This window comes from Pseudorasbora parva, chromosome 15 (genome assembly GCF_024679245.1).
Source record: "Pseudorasbora parva isolate DD20220531a chromosome 15, ASM2467924v1, whole genome shotgun sequence".
Classification (NCBI taxonomy): domain Eukaryota; kingdom Metazoa; phylum Chordata; class Actinopteri; order Cypriniformes; family Gobionidae; genus Pseudorasbora; species Pseudorasbora parva.
Genome location: NC_090186.1, coordinates 3044320 through 3067370, shown reverse-complemented (window position 1 = coordinate 3067370; position 23051 = coordinate 3044320). Strand labels below are relative to the sequence as shown.

At 37.8% G+C, this 23051-nt stretch overlaps 1 protein-coding gene across 1 annotated transcript in view; it reads right to left on the bottom strand.

The window, feature by feature from the left end:
• The window catches only part of frk (fyn-related Src family tyrosine kinase), a 37844-nt gene extending 15339 nt beyond the window's left edge, over nucleotides 1-22505 (bottom strand). The window contains exons 1-5 of the mRNA XM_067416720.1: nucleotides 22391-22505; nucleotides 21733-22265; nucleotides 14613-14734; nucleotides 3431-3594; nucleotides 682-850 (exon numbers count right to left, since the gene is read on the bottom strand). Of these exons, the coding sequence (XP_067272821.1) occupies nucleotides 682-850; nucleotides 3431-3594; nucleotides 14613-14734; nucleotides 21733-22118 (841 nt within the window). The 5' untranslated portion in view covers nucleotides 22119-22265; nucleotides 22391-22505. The remainder of the gene's footprint in view (nucleotides 1-681; nucleotides 851-3430; nucleotides 3595-14612; nucleotides 14735-21732; nucleotides 22266-22390) is intronic.
• Between the last annotated feature and the right edge of the window lie 546 nt (nucleotides 22506-23051).

The window sequence follows — 23051 nt, the reverse complement described above, 5'->3', positions numbered from 1 at the left end:
TGTTCCGCGCCTATGAACCACGCGAGAGTTAGCTTCCGACCACGCGCCTGTAAATCGTTTTTATTTTGTTAGGTTTATTTGTTTCTAGTTATATTATTTTGTTAGATATTTCCACTTTGCGGGAGTCCCGCATATAATTTTATTTTCCCGCGACCCGCACACAACAATATCTTGCCGCCCGCACCCATCAAATATTGTCCCGCGTACAACACTGCCCTAACCACACCCATAACCCCATCTCTCCACCCATTAAACAGGTTTTGCTCCACCCTTGAGCTCCAGATGCTCTGCAGCGAGCACTACTTGGAGTAAACCTTGTCTGCGAAACCAGAAAACTTTTTTACATCATTTTGTGTGAATTTGTCCGCTCAAGAAGACGTGCATAAGAGCTCAATTTGGTATTTGCGTACTGTCTGAGATGCGGCTTTCTGTGTGCGCCCTTCAGATGTTTGCACACACTAAACTTTCAACACAGCTCACGAGTAACAAAATGAGCTCCTTTTTTGAGTCTTCTTGAATATTGTCATGCCTTAAACTTCACGTTCATTCATTATTTGTGTCATGTTTTTATATACTCGCCAATTTTTACTTGAAATTGGCGCTTGGTGAGTGTTCATTTTAGGCCCTGTCTATCATCCATAAATGTGTGTGTATCCATCTTGTCTCTGTTTGTGTGTGTACCTGCTTTGAGTGTTTTGACAGCTACAGATGTTGTGTCATTCCAGAGGCCTTCGAAGACCTCCCCAAACTGCCCCGCTCCCAATTTCCTCAGGAATTTTATAGAGGAACGTGGGATCTCCCAATGATCCACGGTGTTATATGATAGCCCATGAGTCTCGGGAGCCACCGTCTGGAACACAAAAAACAAAAGCAAAGGCATATGTATTGGATTGATTGATCAGTTATCTCAAATTAATATGTCATGTCATTTTATTAATGTATGTATTAAGTGAGAGAAAGAACAGTCTTTCAATTAAAGGCACAATATGTAATTTTCACCACTAGAGTTCCCTTATTCGAAACAAAGGCGTAGCTTTTAGGAAAAGAATCCGACGGGACTCGGGCAGAAAACATCCATAGTTAAGATAGGATTAAGCATTTAAGAAATGTCCTTCTGTAATAGCCTTTGTCCTAAATTCGGTCTTAACTGAAATTGCCATGCTTACCAAACAGATAAGATAGGATTATAAATTAAGATTTTTCTGTAATATGCCCCGGGGACTATATGTTTTGTTTTTGTTTTTTGGTCTGGACCAAATGAACTTAACTACAAGTGTGAACTAACTGTGTTGAGCTGGAGTCATTAGTTTCTGTCCACACACAGGGCATGATGTCATTGATCGGAGACACACGGTCCGTGTCCTGGTTATAAGCGCTTATTTTATCTAGATTTAAACATTCTTGGAAACATTTGGGATAATGTAAATACACAAGTCAACAAAATATAAAACACTGATCTAGTGGTTTTTGGATATTTGAATACATATTGGCCCTCATTTATCAATCTTGCGTAGAAACGGGTGTATATGTTGGCGTAAGATTATGCTTACACTCATCTCACTGCCTGATTTATGAAGCTGTGCGCACCTCTGCAATCCAGGTGTACTATATACCTGCCCTTGATAAATGCCGCGGCTGAAAACGATCGTCATTAGAATAACACGCCCCTATATATTCAAGTCTCCGCCTCCCTCACGCCCTCATTTGACGCCATGGACACACGGAAGACGGCAAAGAAGCGAAACTTCTCCGACGTGGAGATCGGGCGCGCTCAATCATCTGACTAGTCCACTAGTCAGATGATTGAGGCGTGCCCATCGAGACCATCACCAGGGCAGTGGAAAAAAGCGAAATTGTTTTATTTGGGAGTTTAAAGAGTGGGATTAAAGCCACCCAAAAAACAAAATATGGACCCAAATTACGAGTAGGCCTACTGTTAATAGTGTGGGTGTTGTGAAGCGCACTCCAGCAGATTAAAGCTGTTTGGATGATAAATGAGGCCTACCTCACAGTGCATTATTTTACAGCACATGTTTTGAAACAATTAGCATTTAATTTCGTATCACGGCACATGTATTGGGGTACAATAGTGATGATGATGTGATGTGGAGGACCATTTATTCACATTAAAGGTGCACTATGCAGCTTTCCGTCCACTTGAGGGCGCCTATTCAAAACAAATGCGTAGTTTGATGACGCAAAGTGTGAGCACAGCATCTTGGGAGATGTGGTCTTCACATCACAGCCGGTGGAAAATCGGACTCGGGTAGAAATCACGTTCATGCATGCGGTTATTAACATTACTGTAGTCTAAAGCAGAGCAGGAGCGAGTGTTGTGGAGCTGAGCACGGCCGCTGGAGCGATTGTTAAACAAATACCCGCCTCGCGAATACCGGGACTTTTATTATGACGGGACGGGACACAGTCGCCGGGCACCTGCACAGATCCGCTCTTCCGGTTATGATTTTGAGGTAATGCAGCTCTGTTTATCAGATTAGATACATTTAAGTGTGTTTAAAACGATGTTATGACGTTACTCCGTGCGTTCACTTGTTCACACTGCTAAGAGTAAAGCGCTCCTGCCAAATAAAAGCCGAAACCGAGGCAGATAACGCAGATATGACGCGATTGACAGGCGACTCCCTCAAATGCAATGCTGAAACGTCCCGGTCCGCAGTTAAAATAGCAATTTTCTCACAATTTACAAATAGTTGGAAACTTCTGGGATATTGGAGGTCCTCAACTGAACAAAATATATAACACCGGCCTAGTGGTTTTTGGATATTTTACTGCAAAAATACTACAAAGTGCACCTTTAATAATTGCATGACAATTTGTAAGATTTTTATTATATTATTATGCTTTTTATTATTAATGACGCTTATTGTTTTTTAGAAGAAGAATGTCGTTATTATTTATTTTATTAATATTTAAAAGAAGAAGAATGTAATTTGTATTATTTTGTCAGTCTGTATTATTCAGTCCCAGTCCGTGCGCAGCTGCCGCACAGGCTCGCGACTGGAGGAATACATCAGATGCTTTGGTAGCCTATAGTCACACAAATTAAACATTGAAGTCTACGTTGCACAAAAATAAACACTGAAGTTTATAATTACTATGTTGTTGTTGTTGTTTTTCCAGTGGATCATATAGCATATCTTGTCAGTGCGTTTTGTGGTGTTAGGAATTGTTTTTCTGCGCATTTTCCCACTAACTCAAACGTGCGTACACCGCCTCCTGAGCTGGCGTAGGATTTGAGCGTGCTGTACGCCAACGTCCATATTGATAAATCTCAAAGCCACCATGGGTTTGGGTGTACGCTGGAAATTTGGTGTACGCACTTTTGATAAATGAGGGCCAATGTGCCTTTATTACCCTCAGATTATCTTTGACCGAAAAAATGATCAATGTAGTAGTAAATGTTACTCACTTTTTTGCAGGGTTCTGCCAAGGGAACACAGAGTCCATCTTCATATCTGGAGTAGTGCTCCACCAGTTCTCTCAGAGTGGCGAAATTACGAGTCCGTGACACAAAGTATCCGCCATTATCCAACTTTCTGATCTTATAATGCTTCACTTTCCCACTATCCAGCACTGCAAAACAGACAGAGAGCACATCAAATAACACAGTACAGAAGTCATGATGAAAGATGGGCTAATAAGAAAACATCAAGTGCTTTTTCAATTGAACGCTTCTTTTTTTTAAAAAAAAGCAATATTGCATTACTCCCTAAAATTGTAACTGATTGCGTTTGTTCATTTTTATGGAAAGTATTGCATTGCATTCCTTTTCCTCACACTAAAATTTTGAGTTTATTGAAATAAAAAATTTGAGTTGATACAATGAAGGAAATTAGTTCAATAAATAGCAACTCAAAATATTATTGTATCTGAGCCACATAAAATAACTGATAAATCATGAAAATAGCACTATTTGGCTGCGTCATCACAAATAAAACACACAATTACCCAATATGCTAACAAAATCTTTTGATAATATTTTAATAAAGGTTGTCGAATCTCAAAAAATGTTCATTGTATTAACTCAAAATTTTAATTTCAATGAACTCAAAATTTTAAGGCAACCAGGTAACTTTTTTTTTTAAATAATATTTTTTTTACAGTGCACCTGGGCGGGGCTTGCTTTCTAGTTTTTTAATAACAAAAGAACAAATGTTCTATATTTGGCTCTTTCTCGCCATAAGTAAAAGGAATTGGCCTCAGGCTGAAGGAAATGAACATTCACGGCTCTAAGATAGACGGCGCGACTTAAACAATGAAAGTCTAGCATTCTTATTTCAGCGATACAAACAAAACAAACGTCCACTCAAATGTGACGTTTCACTCTAAAGTATTTTTTTTTTGCTTATATGGATGAATTGGATCATCAGCAAAGACACTGATTAATAAAGTGAGATTAAATACATAAAGTATATTTACATTTATGCATTTGGCAGATGCTTTTATCCAAAGCAACTTACATTGCATTCAAGGTACACATTTTACATTATTGTCAATTCTTGCTTTCCCTGGGAATCGAACCCATGACCTTGGCGTGGCTAGCGCCACGCTCTAGTGGTTGAGCTACAGGAAAGCTATATTTGTGTAGTTTAACATTTAATCAATGTAGGTTCACTATTAATAATACATTATTGATATATTTACGGTAGGAAATTTACCAAATATTTTCATGGAACATCTTAATATCCTAATGATTTTTGGCATACATGTTTTTTAATTTTTTTACATTTTAACCCATGCAATGTATTGTTGGCTATTGCCACAAATATACCCTTGAGATTATGACCGGTTTTGTGCTCCAGGGTCACAATATTTGCCCTATTGTTTTTTATATATATATCAAATAAAGATTCAAACGTTTATGAATCAGCGTATTGATTCATGATTCAGATCGCCAATGTCACTTGACACTCGATCCGAATCATTGATTGATTCACTGATTCATAACCATTTGAATCTTTATTTGAGGATTGAACACAAACGCGGAAGAGAAGCCAATGCTGAATAAAGTCGTAGTTTTTGATATTTTTGGACCCAAATGTATTTTGGATGCTTCAAGAGACTCTAATTAACCCACTGATGTCTCATATGGACTACTGTGATGATGTTTTTATTCCCTTTCTGGACATGGACAGTATAGTGTGCATACACTTGTATACGCTCTCGGACTGAATATAAAATATCTTAAACTGTGTGTGAAGATGAACGGAGGTCTGACGGGTGTGGGACGACATGAAGAGTTAATGACATTTCATTTTCTGGTGAACTAACCCTTTAAGGGTACCAAAAACAAGGAACAAGGACAGTGTGAACATAAAGAGAACTGGGTCCTTTTTCACTCTGAGTTTGGTTTCTTAAAGAGGACTCAAGTGGGAAAACACCCTAAAATATCCATTTGAATGTTTGGTATGGTACAATTACAAAGCATGTCAGACATCTCTCAGCATGGCTGACTAACTGTGTTCAGGACCGGAGAACGGGTGGAACGGCTTTATACTGACTAACCCTGATTTTGCTGCATCACAATGGGAACTGTTATAGCTAAGATAAAGAATGGCAAATCAGACCGCTCTGATGGTCTGCCAATTTACAAGCTATTTAAAGACAAACGGGTTGGTCCTTCGGGAAGGAAATGTACGTCACTAAGTTGGCTTGAAAAAGCTCATCTACTGATCTGACTCATGGGTTTCCTAGAAATGAAGATAAAAAATCATTAAAGTCCCATTCTCTCATACAATACAATAATGCTAAAGGTGATGATACACAAGGAAACTTTCTGAGCAATGAGCTGAGACAGAGCCTAAGAGCGATCTAAAGTATCCAAATAGAAATGTGAAAAGTGCCCAGGCAGCATTGCTCAAAATCTTGCCTCGTGTATCATCACCTTAATAAAGTATTTAAGATTCATCCACTATGTATCGATCATTAACAAAGCCTAGCAACTGACAAGCTAGCAACATGTTAAGTCAAGCTAAGATCATGCAAATTCATGTTAAACAAGAACATTATTATATTATTAATGTATGCTACAATAATGTTATCAATTTGTGTTAAAGTAGTAATGGAATATAATCACAGTATTTGTTGTTATTAAGCTACAGCATTTGTGCAATTGTATTTATACTAAACATATTGTATTACTGTTTTTCATACACTCTAAAAAATGCTGGGTTAAAAACAACCCAAGTTGGGTTGAAAATGCACCAACCCAACAATTGGGTTGTTTTTACCCAATGGTTGAGTTGTTTTTACCCAGCAATTGGGTTGTCTTAAGCAACATTTAACCCAACCACTGGGTTAAAACAACTCAACCACTGGGTTAAAACAACTCAACCACTGGGTTAAAACAACTCAACCACTGGGTTAAAACAACTCAACCACTGGGTTAAAACAACTCAACCATTGGGTTAAAACAACTCAACCATTGGGTTAAAACAACTCAACCACTGGGTTAAAACAACTCAACCACTGGGTTAAAACAACTCAACCACTGGGTTAAAACAACTCAACCACTGGGTTAAAACAACTCAACCATTGGGTTAAAACAACTCAACCACTGGGTTAAAACAACTCAACCACTGGGTTAAAACAACTCAACCATTGGGTTAAAACAACTCAACCACTGGGTTAAAACAACTCAACCACTGGGTTAAAACAACTCAACCATTGGGTTAAAACAACTCAACCACTGGGTTCAAACAACTCAACCACTGGGTTAAAACAACTCAACCACTGGGTTAAAACAACTCAACCACTGGGTTAAAACAACTCAACCATTGGGTTAAAACAACTCAACTCAACCACTGGGTTAAAACAACTCAACCATTGGGTTAAAACAACTCAACCACTGGGTTAAAACAACTCAACCATTGGGTTAAAACAACTTAACCATTGGGTTAAAACAACTCAACCATTGGGTTAAAACAACTCAACCACTGGGTTAAAACAACTCAACCATTGGGTTAAAACAACTCAACCACTGGGTTAAAACAACTCAACCATTGGGTTAAAACAACTTAACCATTGGGTTAAAACAACTCAACCACTGGGTTAAAACAACTCAACCATTGGGTTAAAACAACTTAACCATTGGGTTAAAACAACTCAACCATTGGGTTAAAACAACTTAACCATTGGGTTAAAACAACTCAACCATTGGGTTAAAACAACTCAACCATTGGGTTAAAACAACTCAATTGTTGGGTTGGTGCATTTTCAACCCAACTTGGGTTGTTTTTAACCCAGCATTTTTTAGAGTGTAACAAATACCATAGAAGCCATACAGGTCAATTTTACCATAGTGAGGTGCTTTACCTAATATTTAACTTTTACTTTATGAAGTGGTTTCAGTTTTTACTGATGTTATTAAACATACATTTACATCTGCATCCCAAGACAAGTCAACTTGAGCTCCTGTTAATCAAATGTGTATTTCTAATAGACAATACGCATAATATTATTAATATTGCGGCCTCCACTGCAAACTATGCCAAAGATACACACCGTCAAAGTCAGGCAACACAAACTATCACCAGTTAGAACTAATAATCATATTAAGAGTTTTATATTAGGATTTTACTTATTAAGTTAACGCATATTTTGATGTAGAAGACATTTTATCATAATAAATAATTTGGCGATACTACCTCAGGTTTGTGAAATGTTCATCTGTTTGCCAAGTTTTTAGCATGTTATGGCAATAAATAGTAGTTTAACCAAAAAATGCTTTTCTTCCTTAGTATTTTTGTCTTGTTTGTAGTCAAAATATCTAAAAATTCTTACATTAAGAAACATTTACTAGACAAGTACAAATTATTGTCTTGTTTTTGGAAGAAATAACTCAAAATGAAGAGAGTTTTTGATTAAAATAAGATAAATAATCTGCCAATGGGGTGAGAAAAATAATCTTGTTTTCTGTTTGAATTAAGATTATTTTTCTCACCCCATTGGCAGATTATTTATCTTATTTTAAGCAAAAACTCTCTTCATTTTGAGTTATTTCTTCCAAAAACAAGACAATTACTTTTGCTAGTCTAGTAAATACTTCTTGGTTTAAGAATTTTTAGATGTTTGGACTAGAAACAAGACAAAAATACTAAGGAAGAAAAGCATTTTTTGCAGTGCAACATTCACTCAGGAAATACAAATCTGCTTTTAAACTTAATAAATAAACATTTAACATTCATCGTGATAATTATCAATAGTAATAATATGAACATTTTTAATGTGATAATATTTTTGGCCATATCATCCAGCCGTAAGTTATGTTTATAGTTATTGCTCCTGGTGTGAACGGGCGTTTAATCAGTACATTTTATCCGAGAACAAAGTTGCACATGCTTAAATTAAGCAAAATAGTGACTATTTTATTGCTGAACTGAGAAATGACTCAAATTGGCCAGAGTGTGTGCTCTCAGTGTAGTCTGAGATCGATCTGTGACACAGGGAGTGGCACTGAAAGCTACAAACACAGTCATGAGTAATCACTAATCAATTACGTTCAGTCACATGTTGGCTGATGACATTAACTATTGCTATAACCGGGCAGATTGGGCAGAGTCCACATCCCAAGTTTACCTGTCATGATCTTCAAATGTCAATCTTGTTAAAGATTACGAGCAATTAAAAGCATGTGAAATGACGTGAAGATTGTGGAACGAGGAAACACTTGTTTATCTTTTCACTAAGCAGGAAGCAGACATCCCAGCTTTGGTTTCAAATTCTTTAACTTGAGTCGTTCTTTTGATGACAGCTAAAACTTTTAACAAAACATCCATTTTAAGCATAAAACAAAAGCTAATTATTGACTGGAAAAAAACATATACATATTGAAACAGGAAACAGGAACAAGAATTTAACCAAAACCAGTGATGCCAGTAAAATCTGAGAAAAACCTTTTTTGCAGTAACAAGTAATCTAACGTCTTACTATTTCCAAACCAGTAATCAGATTAAAGTAACTTATCCAAGTCACTGTGAGTTACTATTTTAGTCATTTTTCTTAGTAAAAAAAAAATATATATACACCATATATATATATATATATATATATATATATATATATATATATATATATGTGTGTGTGTGTGTGTGTGTGTGTGTATTTTTTAATATATATTTTAATAATATTGCTTCTTGCATCTCGGGGAGTATTTTTTCAAGAAATATATTTTTATTTCAACTTAAAATGTCAGGAGATATATTATGATGTTACTGTTAAAAATGCAAGTGAGTGCTGGCAAAAACGGCTGTCATTTCTGTGTTGAGGCGACGGGGGTGTTGTCGGAAACTGCTGAATGTAACTAATAAAGTAACTTCTTACTTACTTTACAGATTACTTGAGGAGTAATCAGTAATCAGATGACTTTTTGAAAGTAACTGTGGCAACACTGACCAAAGCAGAACATATACGCTACATTGCCCCACCCCTGTCCAACTGAGAGGACGACACTAATACCTAGGGTTGCCACCTTCAATACAGAAAAATAAGGGACGCCTGCCGCAGCGGTGGCCACACCCCTCGGGGCCACGATGACCACAGTCCCGATGGTGTGCCAGTGCAGTGGTCGTATATCATAACTTAAAACATGTTTTCATAATTTGTATATATATTAAGATTGATACCAATGGACATTATAATAGGATATCTGCTATTGAAATCAGTGTGAACAGATGCACTCAGTATAACACACAGCTATGACAATGAAAAACAAACTCAGCTGCTGTAACCTGAGGGGAGTAGGAGAAGAAATTGCTAATTAACTCGAGTAATTTTATAGTGTTGTGAACAAAGTATATTTGTCATTGTTTGCAGTAACACCATCCAAACAGTGAAACCACACCTTAATAACTGTAAATGATATAATATCTACAATCATTTCTTATATTAATAAAACACTTTTTATTTTTTTATTTAAGTTTTAAGTAAATATATTTATGTATTATTCCGTTTTTATATAGTCTATTGTTAATTCTATAGTATTGGATGATGCAATTATTTAAATTTGTTAAGCATAACAAATAGTTGTTTATTTTATTCCTAAAAGGTCCTATTTTGATTAAATATGTATTAAATATATATATCTTATCTCTTATTAAAGTAATGCTTGTGTCTGACTGTACAACTTAACCTTAATAAACAAATCATACCATAACATCATTAATGTAGCCTACATTATTAACATTATTTCTTAATAGGCAGCATATGAAATCTAACGCTATCAATCAAAAAAATATTTTGATATAGGGTATTTGGACCTGCCTCCGCCATCGTTTCAAATGGATTCTGCCCATATTGAAACGAACCGGCGAGGCGGGGTCCCCTCCTCTTCTGACTCTGATTGGCCGTGCATCACGGCCCGTGAACCTGAAACAAACCAATCAAACAAACCAACGACGGCAGCGACCCAATTAGGGGCAGGACCTATGTAAAATACGGGACAAAGCAATACGGGACGCGTCATTTTTCCTGAAAATACGGGACGATTCCGTATTTCACGGGACGGGTGGCAACCCTACTAATACCCCTTTTCCGCCAAGGCAGTGCTGGTGCTAGTTCAGAGCCACAGCCTAGATTTAAATCGGTTCTTTGTGTTTCCACACCGAAAGCACCAGCTCCAAGCCAGGAAAGTGGTTCTTAAGTAGCACCAAAACATTGCTGGGCTAGAAGTAAGAACCGTTTGCGTCAGCGGCTGGGGGCGGAGTTACCGTGATCAACAAGACCAACACAAACGCGTTTTTAAATAGCAGCTAATCACACTAACAGCTGCTCGACTGTAATCTCCGTCTATACAAATAAGGGATGCCACAATACTCAATATAATATTGAACCGTTCGGTACGGCATTCATGGTTCAATACGCGCTGGTGAATTGTGTTTTTTTCGGTTTTGCATTGAATTATTATTTCCATTTCTCTCCGTTTTAAATATTTCTCTCAGTTTATTTTGACTGTGTTTGAGTGTGCCCGTGAGTCTACTAGACATGTGCCGATTTTCGATAATGCGATTTATCATGATAATGAATATGCACGATATTGTTATCGTGGGCACTTTAAAATATCGTAAATAATAATTTATTAACAATTTATAATTTTTTTATAATGCACTCAAGAATACTTTGCCCATCAACCATATAAATGCTCAACACCGCTGTATTCGGTGTCAAAGGGACACGCGCTCAGATATAAACAAGCCCAACGTGCGTTTGCACATGACTGAACCGGAGAGGGAGACGCGCTGCTGAAGTGCCGCTCAGTGACAGCAGAGGGCGCTGATGAACGGCAGAATGCAGCCGGTTACCCCGGAAACCAGCAAACAAACAAAAAAACGCGTAGTTTTTAAAACAGCCATTCGTTTTTGTAATCTCAATGTTGTTCATCACAGCACCAAATACTTAATACTTAAAGACTTAATAGGCTATTTATTTTCAAATTTAAACATTTTTATGTTTTAATCTGGACTACAACATGCCCTAATAATTAGAACTGTTCTGATTATTTGTTATTGTTCAGTAAAACTTTGAGATACGACTTCATTAGTTAACATGTTAATTCATTACCAAACTGACAATGAAAAATACTTATAAAGAATTAATCATTCTATGTTAATTTCTTAGTTACTTTTTAATAATATTAAAATCAAAATCAAAATAATTTTTTCAATGGACCTAAGATAAAACTAACAATGATCAGTATTTCTTAACTAACATTAACAAAAACATTATACTTTCTGTACCAAATGTAGCTATTGCTCAATCTTAGTTAATGCATTAACTAATGAGCCCTTATTGTAATTTGTAAGCCTACCTGTTGTTCTTTATAGCCTAATTCTTTTGCACTTTAATCTGTTTGAAAATTGTGCTTTTACAGCTCTGAAAAAAATCAAGAGACCACTTAACATTGATTTCTCAATGAGGGGTCTCTTAATTTTTTTTCCAGAGCTGTATATATTTTGGTGCATTATTGTATTTAAACATTCAGTTATTTTTGTTCTAAACCTGTTATGCTATGGCAACATTTTTTTTTGCAACTTATTTCAATATCGTGATAATATCGTATATCGTGATAAAACTTCATCAATTAATCGCAACATGAAAAATTGATATCGGCACATGCCTAGAGTCTACGCGGCAATATGAGCAAATATCCAATCATATGCACTAAAGTTAAGGGGTGTTGACCCACGTTTTAAAGCCTTGCCGGTTAAACATTTCATTCGTTTTGCATTGAGCGCGCGCACTAAACGTCTGTCAAACACGTGATTACTGGACAGTCTTACTACACTAACACTGTCAAACACACACACGGTTCACATATAAACGCAGTCGGTTATGTCTAAAGTGAAAGTAAAATCGCGTGTCTGTATATGAGATGTGAGCAGGTCTTCAATTGACATCAGCGCAGCTTGTCCTTAAAGGGTCAGTTCACCTCTAAAATTATGTTAAATAAAAAAAGACCTTTAATACAGTAGCTCTTAATCAATATTGTATATCGAAGACTATGTAGTTTTAATTTAAGCCTACAATTATTAATTCAATTTCATCCTTAAATGCTACTGTTCATCTCTGAGCTGCCACTGTAAATCTTTATATATATTTATTTTATATTATTACACGGCTCTGTGAAATACTTGATTCTGATTGGTCAATTGCTCATTCCAGCGGTATGTTATTTCCAGATAACACACACCGCTCATCCGGGTACTACGAGTTATCTTGACCGGTTCTACTTCTGTGCTTAACGCTGGCGCCATCTTGTGGCTTAAACAGCCGTGGGTTACAATGGAAGACATCAAGGCGGGTTTCCTTTATAAAGTTTTAAATATGGATATTTTTCTCACACAAACGCATCGATTGGAATCAGAAGGCTCTATTAACCCATCGCAGTCGTGTGGAGCACGTTATTTGACGGACAGCTGCATTTAATGGACTTCAGAAACAGCTCCAACTACTGCTGGGATTAACGTTAGCCTGGACTTTTTAAATATAACTCTGATTGTATTTGTCTGACAGAAGAATGTCATAAACACCTATAATGACCTGAGGGTGAGTAAATCATAGGCTTGGTTTCATTTTTGGCTGAACTAACCCTTTCAGCATTCATTCTCAACATTTAGCAGCAATAGATAAAGGCTTAAAGCAGTCTGGAAGCTTTGCGTAAGAGCTAATAAAATATTTAATATCAAGACAATATTTTGTGTCTAATAATTATTTATTTGAGACTAGTAGGCGTGTAATAAGCGGGATAATGTCCACCCAGCCGGTTGTTATCTCAGAATAAACCCCTTCAGAGTGACGCTCCGCTTCGCCTCGGGGTCCTGATCACTCTGGAGGGGTTTATTCTGCGATAACAACCGGCTGGGTGGACGTTATCCCTTACATATACAATACCCTGGGAATGTTTTTTAAGTAAAGTTTTAAGTTTAACTAAGGGTTTTCAAGTCTTTTAAGTAAAATAAAGAAAGAGTATTGCAATAAAACATTTTCTCCTTAACCTTTTTCTGTTCCTGTCGCCTAAGAATGGAAAAGCACAAAAAAAACGAATCGAACCGAAAAATAGTTTAAAACCGAGGTATGTATTGAACCGTGGACTAACTGTATTGTTGCATCCCTACAAAAACATCCCGAATACAAATCATGGCGAGCTGCACGAATGCGCTGGATTCGTGTGGTTTTGATGCCGATGTAGGATCATAAAGCCATGAGCCATTGAGGGAAGGCTCGCTCGAGATACATCGGCGCTGTGCAGACCGATCGCCGTATGACATCAAAGTAACGTTACAGCGAGCGCAAACAACTCCTCATGCTTTTGAATCGCGAGCGCTGTATTTTGATATCATACGCAAGTAAAATAATCTTGTTGTAAGAATTTTTAGATATTTTGACTAGAAACAAGGCAAAAATACTAAGTAAGAAAAGCATTTTTTTGTACCATGGATGGATTGGATTTAACTTTATTGTCCGTTCTGTTTGTCAGAGAGTGGAAACGTATCTTTGACACTGGTGACATATACTAAATTCACATTAATATATAAAATCACACCACACATTTACAGCACAAATACGAAATCTTCCAAATTAAACAATTAAAAACTGTTTAAAAAAAAAAAAGAGTTGTACTAAACTATACGATTTAAGATAATCACAGCCATTGGGACAAATGATTTTTTATGAAGATTTCTTCTGGTTAAAGGAAATTTTAGTCTACGTCCAGTGGATCAGTATGATCTTTAAAAAACACAATTGCTGTTTTTTTCTCCATAAAACAATCAAACAAGTGGCTGCTGTGTGTGTCTTATCTTATTTGCTTGATTATTTGTGAAAGTTTGTTTTTCTGTTTTAATGTTAGATTGCCATAACTTAAAAATATCACGATTTTGAAAAATTATAAACCCTCACAATACATAATGTACATTAGTTGATTGTTAAAATACAGTGTAATATACATATAATAAAGTGTTGTTCAATAAAAACCATGTGATTACTTGCTTTTGATACTTAATATATGACAACAAAAAACAACCCCATAATACCTTTTATAGTTTCACAGCACTACACGTGAAAATTACTAAGGAAATAAAAATAGGTTAATGTACCTGAGAGGGAGAGTTCCCCGGCCTGGCTTTCACAGTTTCTGATCAGAAAAGCTCCATTGTTGTTTCCCTGAGACGTCAACATCTTCTCGGCATCCGAGCGCTTCGTTTCTGGGAAATACCATCTGGAGCAGCACAATACATATCATATCACACAATATTATAGAGGTCACACTATACATTTCATTTTCCTGAACTTAAAACTAGTCATTCTGATAAAAAGAAAAAAGAGGCACGGGTCTGATCTGATTATTAAGGAAAAAAAACTATGCGAACTATAATTAATAAAGTAGATCATGTCTGTCATTAACTCCTCGCCCTAATGTCGCTCCACACCCGTAAGACCTCCGTTCATCTTCACACACAGTTTAAGATATTTTATATTTAGTCCGAGAGCGTATGTAAGTGTATGCACACTATACTGTCCATGTCCAGAAAGGGAATAAAAACATCATCACAGGTTATGAATCAGCGATCGCGTGTCAAACTGCTGAAATCACGTGACATTGGCGATCCGAATCATTGATTGATTCACTGATTCATAACCGTTTGAATCTTTATTTGAGGATTGAACACAAACCCGGAAGAGAAGCCAATGCTGAATAAAGTCGTAGTTTTTGTTATTTTTGGACCCAAATGTATTTTGGATGCTTCAAGAGACTCTAATTAACCCACTGATGTCTCATATGGACTACTGTGATGATGTTTTTATTCCCTTTCTGGACATGGACAGTATAGTGTGCATACACTTGCATACGCTCTCGGACTAAATATAAAATATCTTAAACTGTGTGTGAAGATGAACGGAGGTCTTACGGGTGTGGGACGACATTAGGGAGAGGAGTTAATGACAGACATTTCATTTTTGGGTGAACTAACCCTTTAAGACAGCAAAATTTTAAACACTTTTTTTTCTATTTATTTATTTTACATCAAAGGTTGTGCGTTTAATCAAACTACGCCATTTTGTTTTAAATTGAGCTGTCACTTGGTAATATGGCTAACACAATATTTAGTACAAAATGCAATACAATTGTGCTTGAAAGTTTGCGAACCCCTTGCATAATCTGTGAATACTTTTAACAAAATAAGAGGGATCATTGAAAAGGCATGTTATGTTTTATTTAGTGCTGTCCTGAATAAGATATTTTACATAAAAATGTTAACATGTAGTCCACAAGACAAAAAAAGCGGAATTTATAAAAATGGCTCCGTTCAAAAGTGTATGAACCCTTGATTCTTAATCCTGTGTGTCGTTCCCTGGTGATCCACGTGTGTGTGTGTGTGTGTGTGTGTGTGTGTGTGTGGTGATGGTTGTTCTTGAGTCTCTTGTTTGTCCTGATCAGTTAAACTGTCGGACTAAAATCCTCAAATTCTTCATTTTCCAGCATCTTCTGCATATCTGAGCTCTTTCCAGCAGTGAGTGTGTGATTCTGACATGAAGATCAATGTAAATTGCACTTAATTTATCTTCCTTGGAAACATACAAGTATCTTCAGATACTACATGATTTTTTTTTATATTTAAACAAAACAAGAACAATTTAGACATCTTCATCCTGTGCAAAAGTGTTCACCCCCGGCTCTTAATGCGTCGTGTTTCCTTCTAGAGCGTCAGTGAATGTGTGACCCTTTTTTAAAAGTTGTGTTTGAGTTCCTCAATCGTCCTCAGAATCACACACGCACTGCTGGAAAGAGCTCAAATATGGAGAAGATGCTGGAAAACTGAAGATTTTGAGGATTTTTCTGAAGATTGTTGGGCAGTTTAACTGATCAGGACAAACAAGAGACTCAAGAACAACCATCACCACACACACACACAAACACCCACACACACACACACACACACACACACACTGTCCCTAAACCTACCCATCACAGGAAACATTCTGCATTTTTACTTTCTCATAAAAACTCCTCCTGTGTGATTTATAAGCCTTTTGTAAAGTGGGGCCATGGGTAATGTCCTCATATTTCACCCTCTCCTGTAATACCTGTGTCATACCCATGGCATTATACACATTTGTGTCCTCATATGTACCAAAAACATGCCCCACACACACACACACACACAGCCGTGAATCATCACGACACACAGGATTAAGAATCAAGGGTTCATTCACTTTTGAACGCGATTATTTTTTGTTGGTTTAACTTAAAAAAGTAAGTCACCTGGTTGCCTTAAAAATTTGAGTTGATACAATGAAGGAAATTTGTTTAATAAATAGAAATTAAAATAGTATTGTATCTGAACCAAATAAAAAAAAAGATAAATAAAACACACACAATTACCCAATATGCTTACAAAATCTTTTAATAATATTTTAATAAAGGTTGTCGAATCTCAAAAAATGTTCATTGTATTAACTCAAAATTTGAAGGCAACCAGGTAACTTTGTATTCACATTTTTACAGATTCCGCAAGAGGTTCACAAACCTTTAAGCACAATTGTATTAGCCCAGTGTTTGTCTCATATGTTAGGTCTATTAATGTGTTGCTTTCCGCTTACCCTGCAGCGTAATATAATAATATCATGCGTTCTGAACTTCTGAAAGTTGATGAACACAAGACTGGATAACAAGCACGTTCAAACAAAGACTATGAGATTCTTATAATACCAGAAATATGTGTATCTCCTCAGTGTTTGTGATTGTTGACACACATTACACACACTGCACCTGAACAACACACACATAGACCTTGTGTCCAGTAGGTTTAAGTAGTGTCTAAATCTTCAACATGTCACACACCAGCAGCACAATCAACTGAAATAATGTCTTGTCATTGTCAAATACATCTGACCGAAAGTATGTCACATCGCTACAAAACAAATTTACAGTCAAAGCACATTACGTAGCTGGTGGCCGAGCTGGAAAAACCAGAACATACCTACGTCAGAAAGTATTCAGTGAGCCAAAGTGACATACAAAGCAGCTTTAAGTGAGAGATAACATCACACACAACACATGTTGATCAGAGCTACTGATACCCCCATTTCTACAACTCTAGTATAATAAACCCTTTATTTAAAATGTACTTTTTCATCGATTTATGGCACCTTGAGTGTACAACGCTTGGGGTCAATCATTAACAGGCTCAACGCTTCCTGATGTCCTCTGAACATTAACCAGCTTCCCTGAAGACACAGCAGAGCGTGCAGAGACAGAAGCTCACGCCGCGAATCCTCAAACTACGATTACTCTGCAAAAAATGCTCTTCTTACTTAGTATTTTTGTCTTGTTTCTAGTCAAAATATCCAAAAAAAAATTACATTAAGAAACATTTACTAGACAAGCAAAAGTAATTGTCTTGTTTTGGGAAAAAATAACTCAAAATGAAGAGAGTTTTAGCTTAAAATAAGATAAATAATCTGCCAGTGGGGTCAGAAAAATAATCTTATTTTAAGTAAAAACTCTTAATTTTGAGTTATTTTTTCCCAAAACAAGACAATTACTTTTGCTTGTCTAGTCAATTTTTCTTAATGTAAGAATTTGTAGATATTTTGACTAGAAACAAGACAAAAATACTAAGGAAGAAAAGCATTTTTTGCAGTGCTCTTGGGACTTTTTATGCACGCAATACAAATGCACAGTCCACTCTTATACATGACAAAAGCTTCTCAAACCTGTCCTGGAGACCCAACACTACCTTCACATCTCCCTCATCAGACACACCCAACTCAAGTCTGCCAGTCTCATGAGCTGACATCTGTGTGTTAACAGGCCGGAGGACTGAGTCTGGTTTCTCTAAGGTTTCTGTTCCTTTGGTCGCCTTTGGCTTGGCTTGCTCAGTTGGGGGACACTATTTATGATCAAAGCTATTATTATTAGGCAACATTGTCGCTCTATAATAAATTGAAATGAGTTGATAACATCACCGTTTTCTCCAGAACGACTGTACAGCCGAATCTCATTCTGTTGTAATATTGTCCTGTTTAAAGCAACCGTCACTGTAAACAATTGATATAAATAAGGTTGACTTGACTTTACTTGAGTTGAATCAGGTGTGTTTGATGAGGGAGACACTCAAAATGCACAGCGAGCCCCCAGGACACTGAGAACCGGTTTGAGAAGCACTGCATTACAGGACAGGTTATACAGTCAGGCAACCGCACTTCAGCGGTGCCAGTGGTGCTGACACGAATTAACAACAGAGACGAGTCTGTCTGTCTGATGGCTGTGATTTTTAGGAAGGTCATGGACTTTGTCAGACGTAATAACCCAGTGTTTGGGTAGTTTCTGTGTAACCCAGATCCTGAGTCAGGCGTAACAACCCAGTGTTTGGGTAGTTTCTGTGTAACCCAGATCCTGAGTCAGGCGTAACAACCCAGTGTTTGGGTAGTTTCTGTGTAACCCAGATCCTGAGTCAGGCGTAACAACCCAGTGTTTGGGTAGTTTCTGTGTAACCCAGATCCTGAGTCAGACGTAACAACCCAGTGTTTGGGTAGTTTCTGTGTAACCCAGATCCTGAGTCAGACGTAATAACCCAGTGTTTGGGTAGTTTCTGTGTAACCCAGATCCTGAGTCAGACGTAACAACCCAGTGTTTGGGTAGTTTCTGTGTAACCCAGATCCTGAGTCAGACGTAACAACCCAGTGTTTGGGTAGTTTCTGTGTAACCCAGATCCTGGGTCAGACGTAATAACCCAGTGTTTGGGTAGTTTCTGTGTAACCCAGATCCTGGGTCAGACGTAATAACCCAGTGTTTGGGTAGTTTCTGTGTAACCCAGATCCTGGGTCAGACGTAATAACCCAGTGTTTGGGTAGTTTCTGTGTAACCCAGATCCTGGGTCAGACGTAATAACCCAGTGTTTGGGTAGTTTCTGTGTAACCCAGATCCTGGGTCAGACGTAACAACCCAGTGTTTGGGTAGTTTCTGTGTAACCCAGATCCTGGGTCAGACGTAACAACCCAGTGTTTGGGTAGTTTCTGTGTAACCCAGATCCTGAGTCAGACGTAATAACCCAGTGTTTGGGTAGTTTCTGTGTAACCCAGATCCTGGGTCAGACGTAATAACCCAGTGTTTGGGTAGTTTCTGTGTAACCCAGATCCTGGGTCAGACGTAATAACCCAGTGTTTGGGTAGTTTCTGTGTAACCCAGATCCTGGGTCAGACGTAATAACCCAGTGTTTGGGTAGTTTCTGTGTAACCCAGATCCTGGGTCAGACGTAATAACCCAGTGTTTGGGTAGTTTCTGTGTAACCCAGATCCTGAGTCAGACGTAACAACCCAGTGTTTGGGTAGTTTCTGTGTAACCCAGATCCTGGGTCAGACGTAATAACCCAGTGTTTGGGTAGTTTCTGTGTAACCCAGATCCTGGGTCAGACGTAATAACCCAGTGTTTGGGTAGTTTCTGTGTAACCCAGATCCTGGGTCAGACGTAATAACCCAGTGTTTGGGTAGTTTCTGTGTAACCCAGATCCTGGGTCAGACGTAACAACCCAGTGTTTGGGTAGTTTCTGTGTAACCCAGATCCTGGGTCAGACGTAACAACCCAGTGTTTGGGTAGTTTCTGTGTAACCCAGATCCTGAGTCAGACGTAATAACCCAGTGTTTGGGTAGTTTCTGTGTAACCCAGATCCTGGGTCAGACGTAATAACCCAGTGTTTGGGTAGTTTCTGTGTAACCCAGATCCTGGGTCAGACGTAATAACCCAGTGTTTGGGTAGTTTCTGTGTAACCCAGATCCTGGGTCAGACGTAATAACCCAGTGTTTGGGTAGTTTCTGTGTAACCCAGATCCTGGGTCAGACGTAATAACCCAGTGTTTGGGTAGTTTCTGTGTAACCCAGATCCTGGGTCAGACGTAACAACCCAGTGTTTGGGTAGTTTCTGTGTAACCCAGATCCTGGGTCAGACGTAACAACCCAGTGTTTGGGTAGTTTCTGTGTAACCCAGATCCTGAGTCAGACGTAATAACCCAGTGTTTGGGTAGTTTCTGTGTAACCCAGATCCTGGGTCAGACGTAATAACCCAGTGTTTGGGTAGTTTCTGTGTAACCCAGATCCTGGGTCAGACGTAACAACCCAGTGTTTGGGTAGTTTCTGTGTAACCCAGATCCTGGGTCAGACGGGTCCTCCTTAGGGGAGAATCGGGACGAAAGTAACAAAGCGGATTTCTCAGAGCCCTGACAACATTTGCATTCCAAGCTATGATGGCACGTTCAGCACGCAACCTTTGATGGATCTGCCAAAAATAAATCATGTCATTTCGCCATCGTTTCCCGCGGATGGGTCCGAAATGTAGTTTTCAATATGGAAAGTAAATTACTGAAGCGATATTTTTTTTCTAATTACAAGTTGTGTTTCTCGTTTCCTGTGTCACAGTAATGATCACTCTACAGATTATTTATTGCTGTAACACATCCTGAAGGTCTGTCTTTTCAGAGTTTTTCAGTATAAAAGTAAATCGTGTTTAAATGTCAACACTTGTTACTTTTGTCCCACTTTTATATATATAAAATGCATATTATGCTAATTGAATTTTCATATTGTTCATATTGTTGAAGAAAAAAATTATCAAATAGATTGACATTGCACAAAAATATTCTAAACCTACACGTTTGTATTGTCAGGTTATATTTGAAACATTTGATTAAACTTATAATTTAAAATGAAAATAGCTACAAAATATGTTTGTTAACAAGGTCCTAGTCAGGTATGTTTAATAAAAACAAGAGTAACACAAAACAATATAGCTTATATTGTTGTGTTACTTTTGACCCAACTGATGTTTACAACGTATGTTTAAAGTGAAATTATACTGTAGTCGTTCTGCATTTGTACAAAATACCTCCTGCTATTGATAGACCACACTTGTGAGTTATTGACCAGAGCAAATATATATCTCTGTCTAAAACATTTTCTTTTAAAATTACGTTTTTCTGAAAAATGGTACAATTCGCCCCTGCTTCTCCCCTAGCCTATTAAAATCATTCAGATATGTGCATTTGCGATATTTCGATCATTTCGATATATTGCACAGCCCTACAGCAGATCATTTATAACAAAACCATATTGTCCTCTCATCTTTAAAAACTATAGTACCATCACTGGGACTGCTCTATGAATTTCCAAGATTTCTAAACTGACGGGGTTTGCTCAAGTGAGCCTTACGGTGAAACTTACGGTTCAGCATCGAGGCTTTCTAGGAGTGCGACATAGTTAGCGGGAATATAGCCCTCTTTGTTCGCTGAAATCCCGGTGATTCCTCTTGCAAACCACCAGTCGTCGCCTGTGGTGATGGGCTCCAGTTTATCCCCCGCGTTAAAGCTCAGGTCGTCCTCCGTGCGCGCCGTGTAGTCGTACAGCGCGACGTAAACGTAACCGGGTTTCTCCGCCGGTATCGCCGGTAACTGCCGGGTGGGCTTCACAAAATCATTTGTTATCACTTCAATATGCCGTTTCTGTGCGGCAGGTGCGGGGTCATCCTCAGGGTCTCTGAAACACGAGCACGCGTTCTGACAGCACATTAAAACCCTTTCTCTGAAGTCCTCCATCGTGAAATTGTTCATCAGCCCCGTAGATCAAGTTAAACTGAGGCTCGTCGCATTTCAGTCATCCATAGGGTCCATTTATTCTAGCAAATGTGGAGTTGAAGCGCTTCGTCCATTCTGTGAGCTGGAGAAAGCCTTTGACCGGAGACACGAGATAGCACAGACCTGTCGACAGGGAACAAGGAGATTTATTGCACTCACAAATCTGGTCGCATTTCCTGGTCACATTATTAGTCAAACAGTGCTCAGGATCATCCTGCCAAGATATCGATTTAAAGAAGCGCGATTACCTTTGAGTTCAAACTTGAGAAGGTGAGTTTGTAGCTCAAATGGTCGTGCTTTAGATAGGGTTGTTTCTTCAACGCCCTCAGGACAGTCTCCAAACGCCGCGCCTCACGCATTGAGTAATCCACACATTCAGCGGATAAGATAAATGACAAAAAACACGACGAAATCACTACAAATTACGTTAAATGCACTAACTTAATGGTAAAAATCAAGGAATTTGTAGGCTACTGTTTACATGCCTTTGTTACTTAGCCTACACTCTTAGAAAAAAGGGTTCATTGGGGTTATATTTAGGGTTTTTTACTCAATACGTTTCGAGTAAAACGGAGGAGATTATATTTTGTCCAACATTTGACACTCAATTAATGCCTGTTTTTATCCATAATGAAGAAATCAGGCAGATTAAGGATATAAGTATTTAGGAGTTATGATTGATGATATGTTATCCTGGAAAGATCATATTGATTCCCTCTGTAAAAGCAGAGAATTTATTTCCTTCGTCGTCTTAAGTCATTTGGAGTAAGAAAACAGATTCTTCTGCTGTTCTTTAGGTATAATAAGTATACTGCAACTCTATCTGGTATAGGAGTCTGTCAGTTATGTCAAAAACAAAGTTGTTTAATCAACTAAAAATATGTTTAAAACAATGTAGGTCAGCCCCTT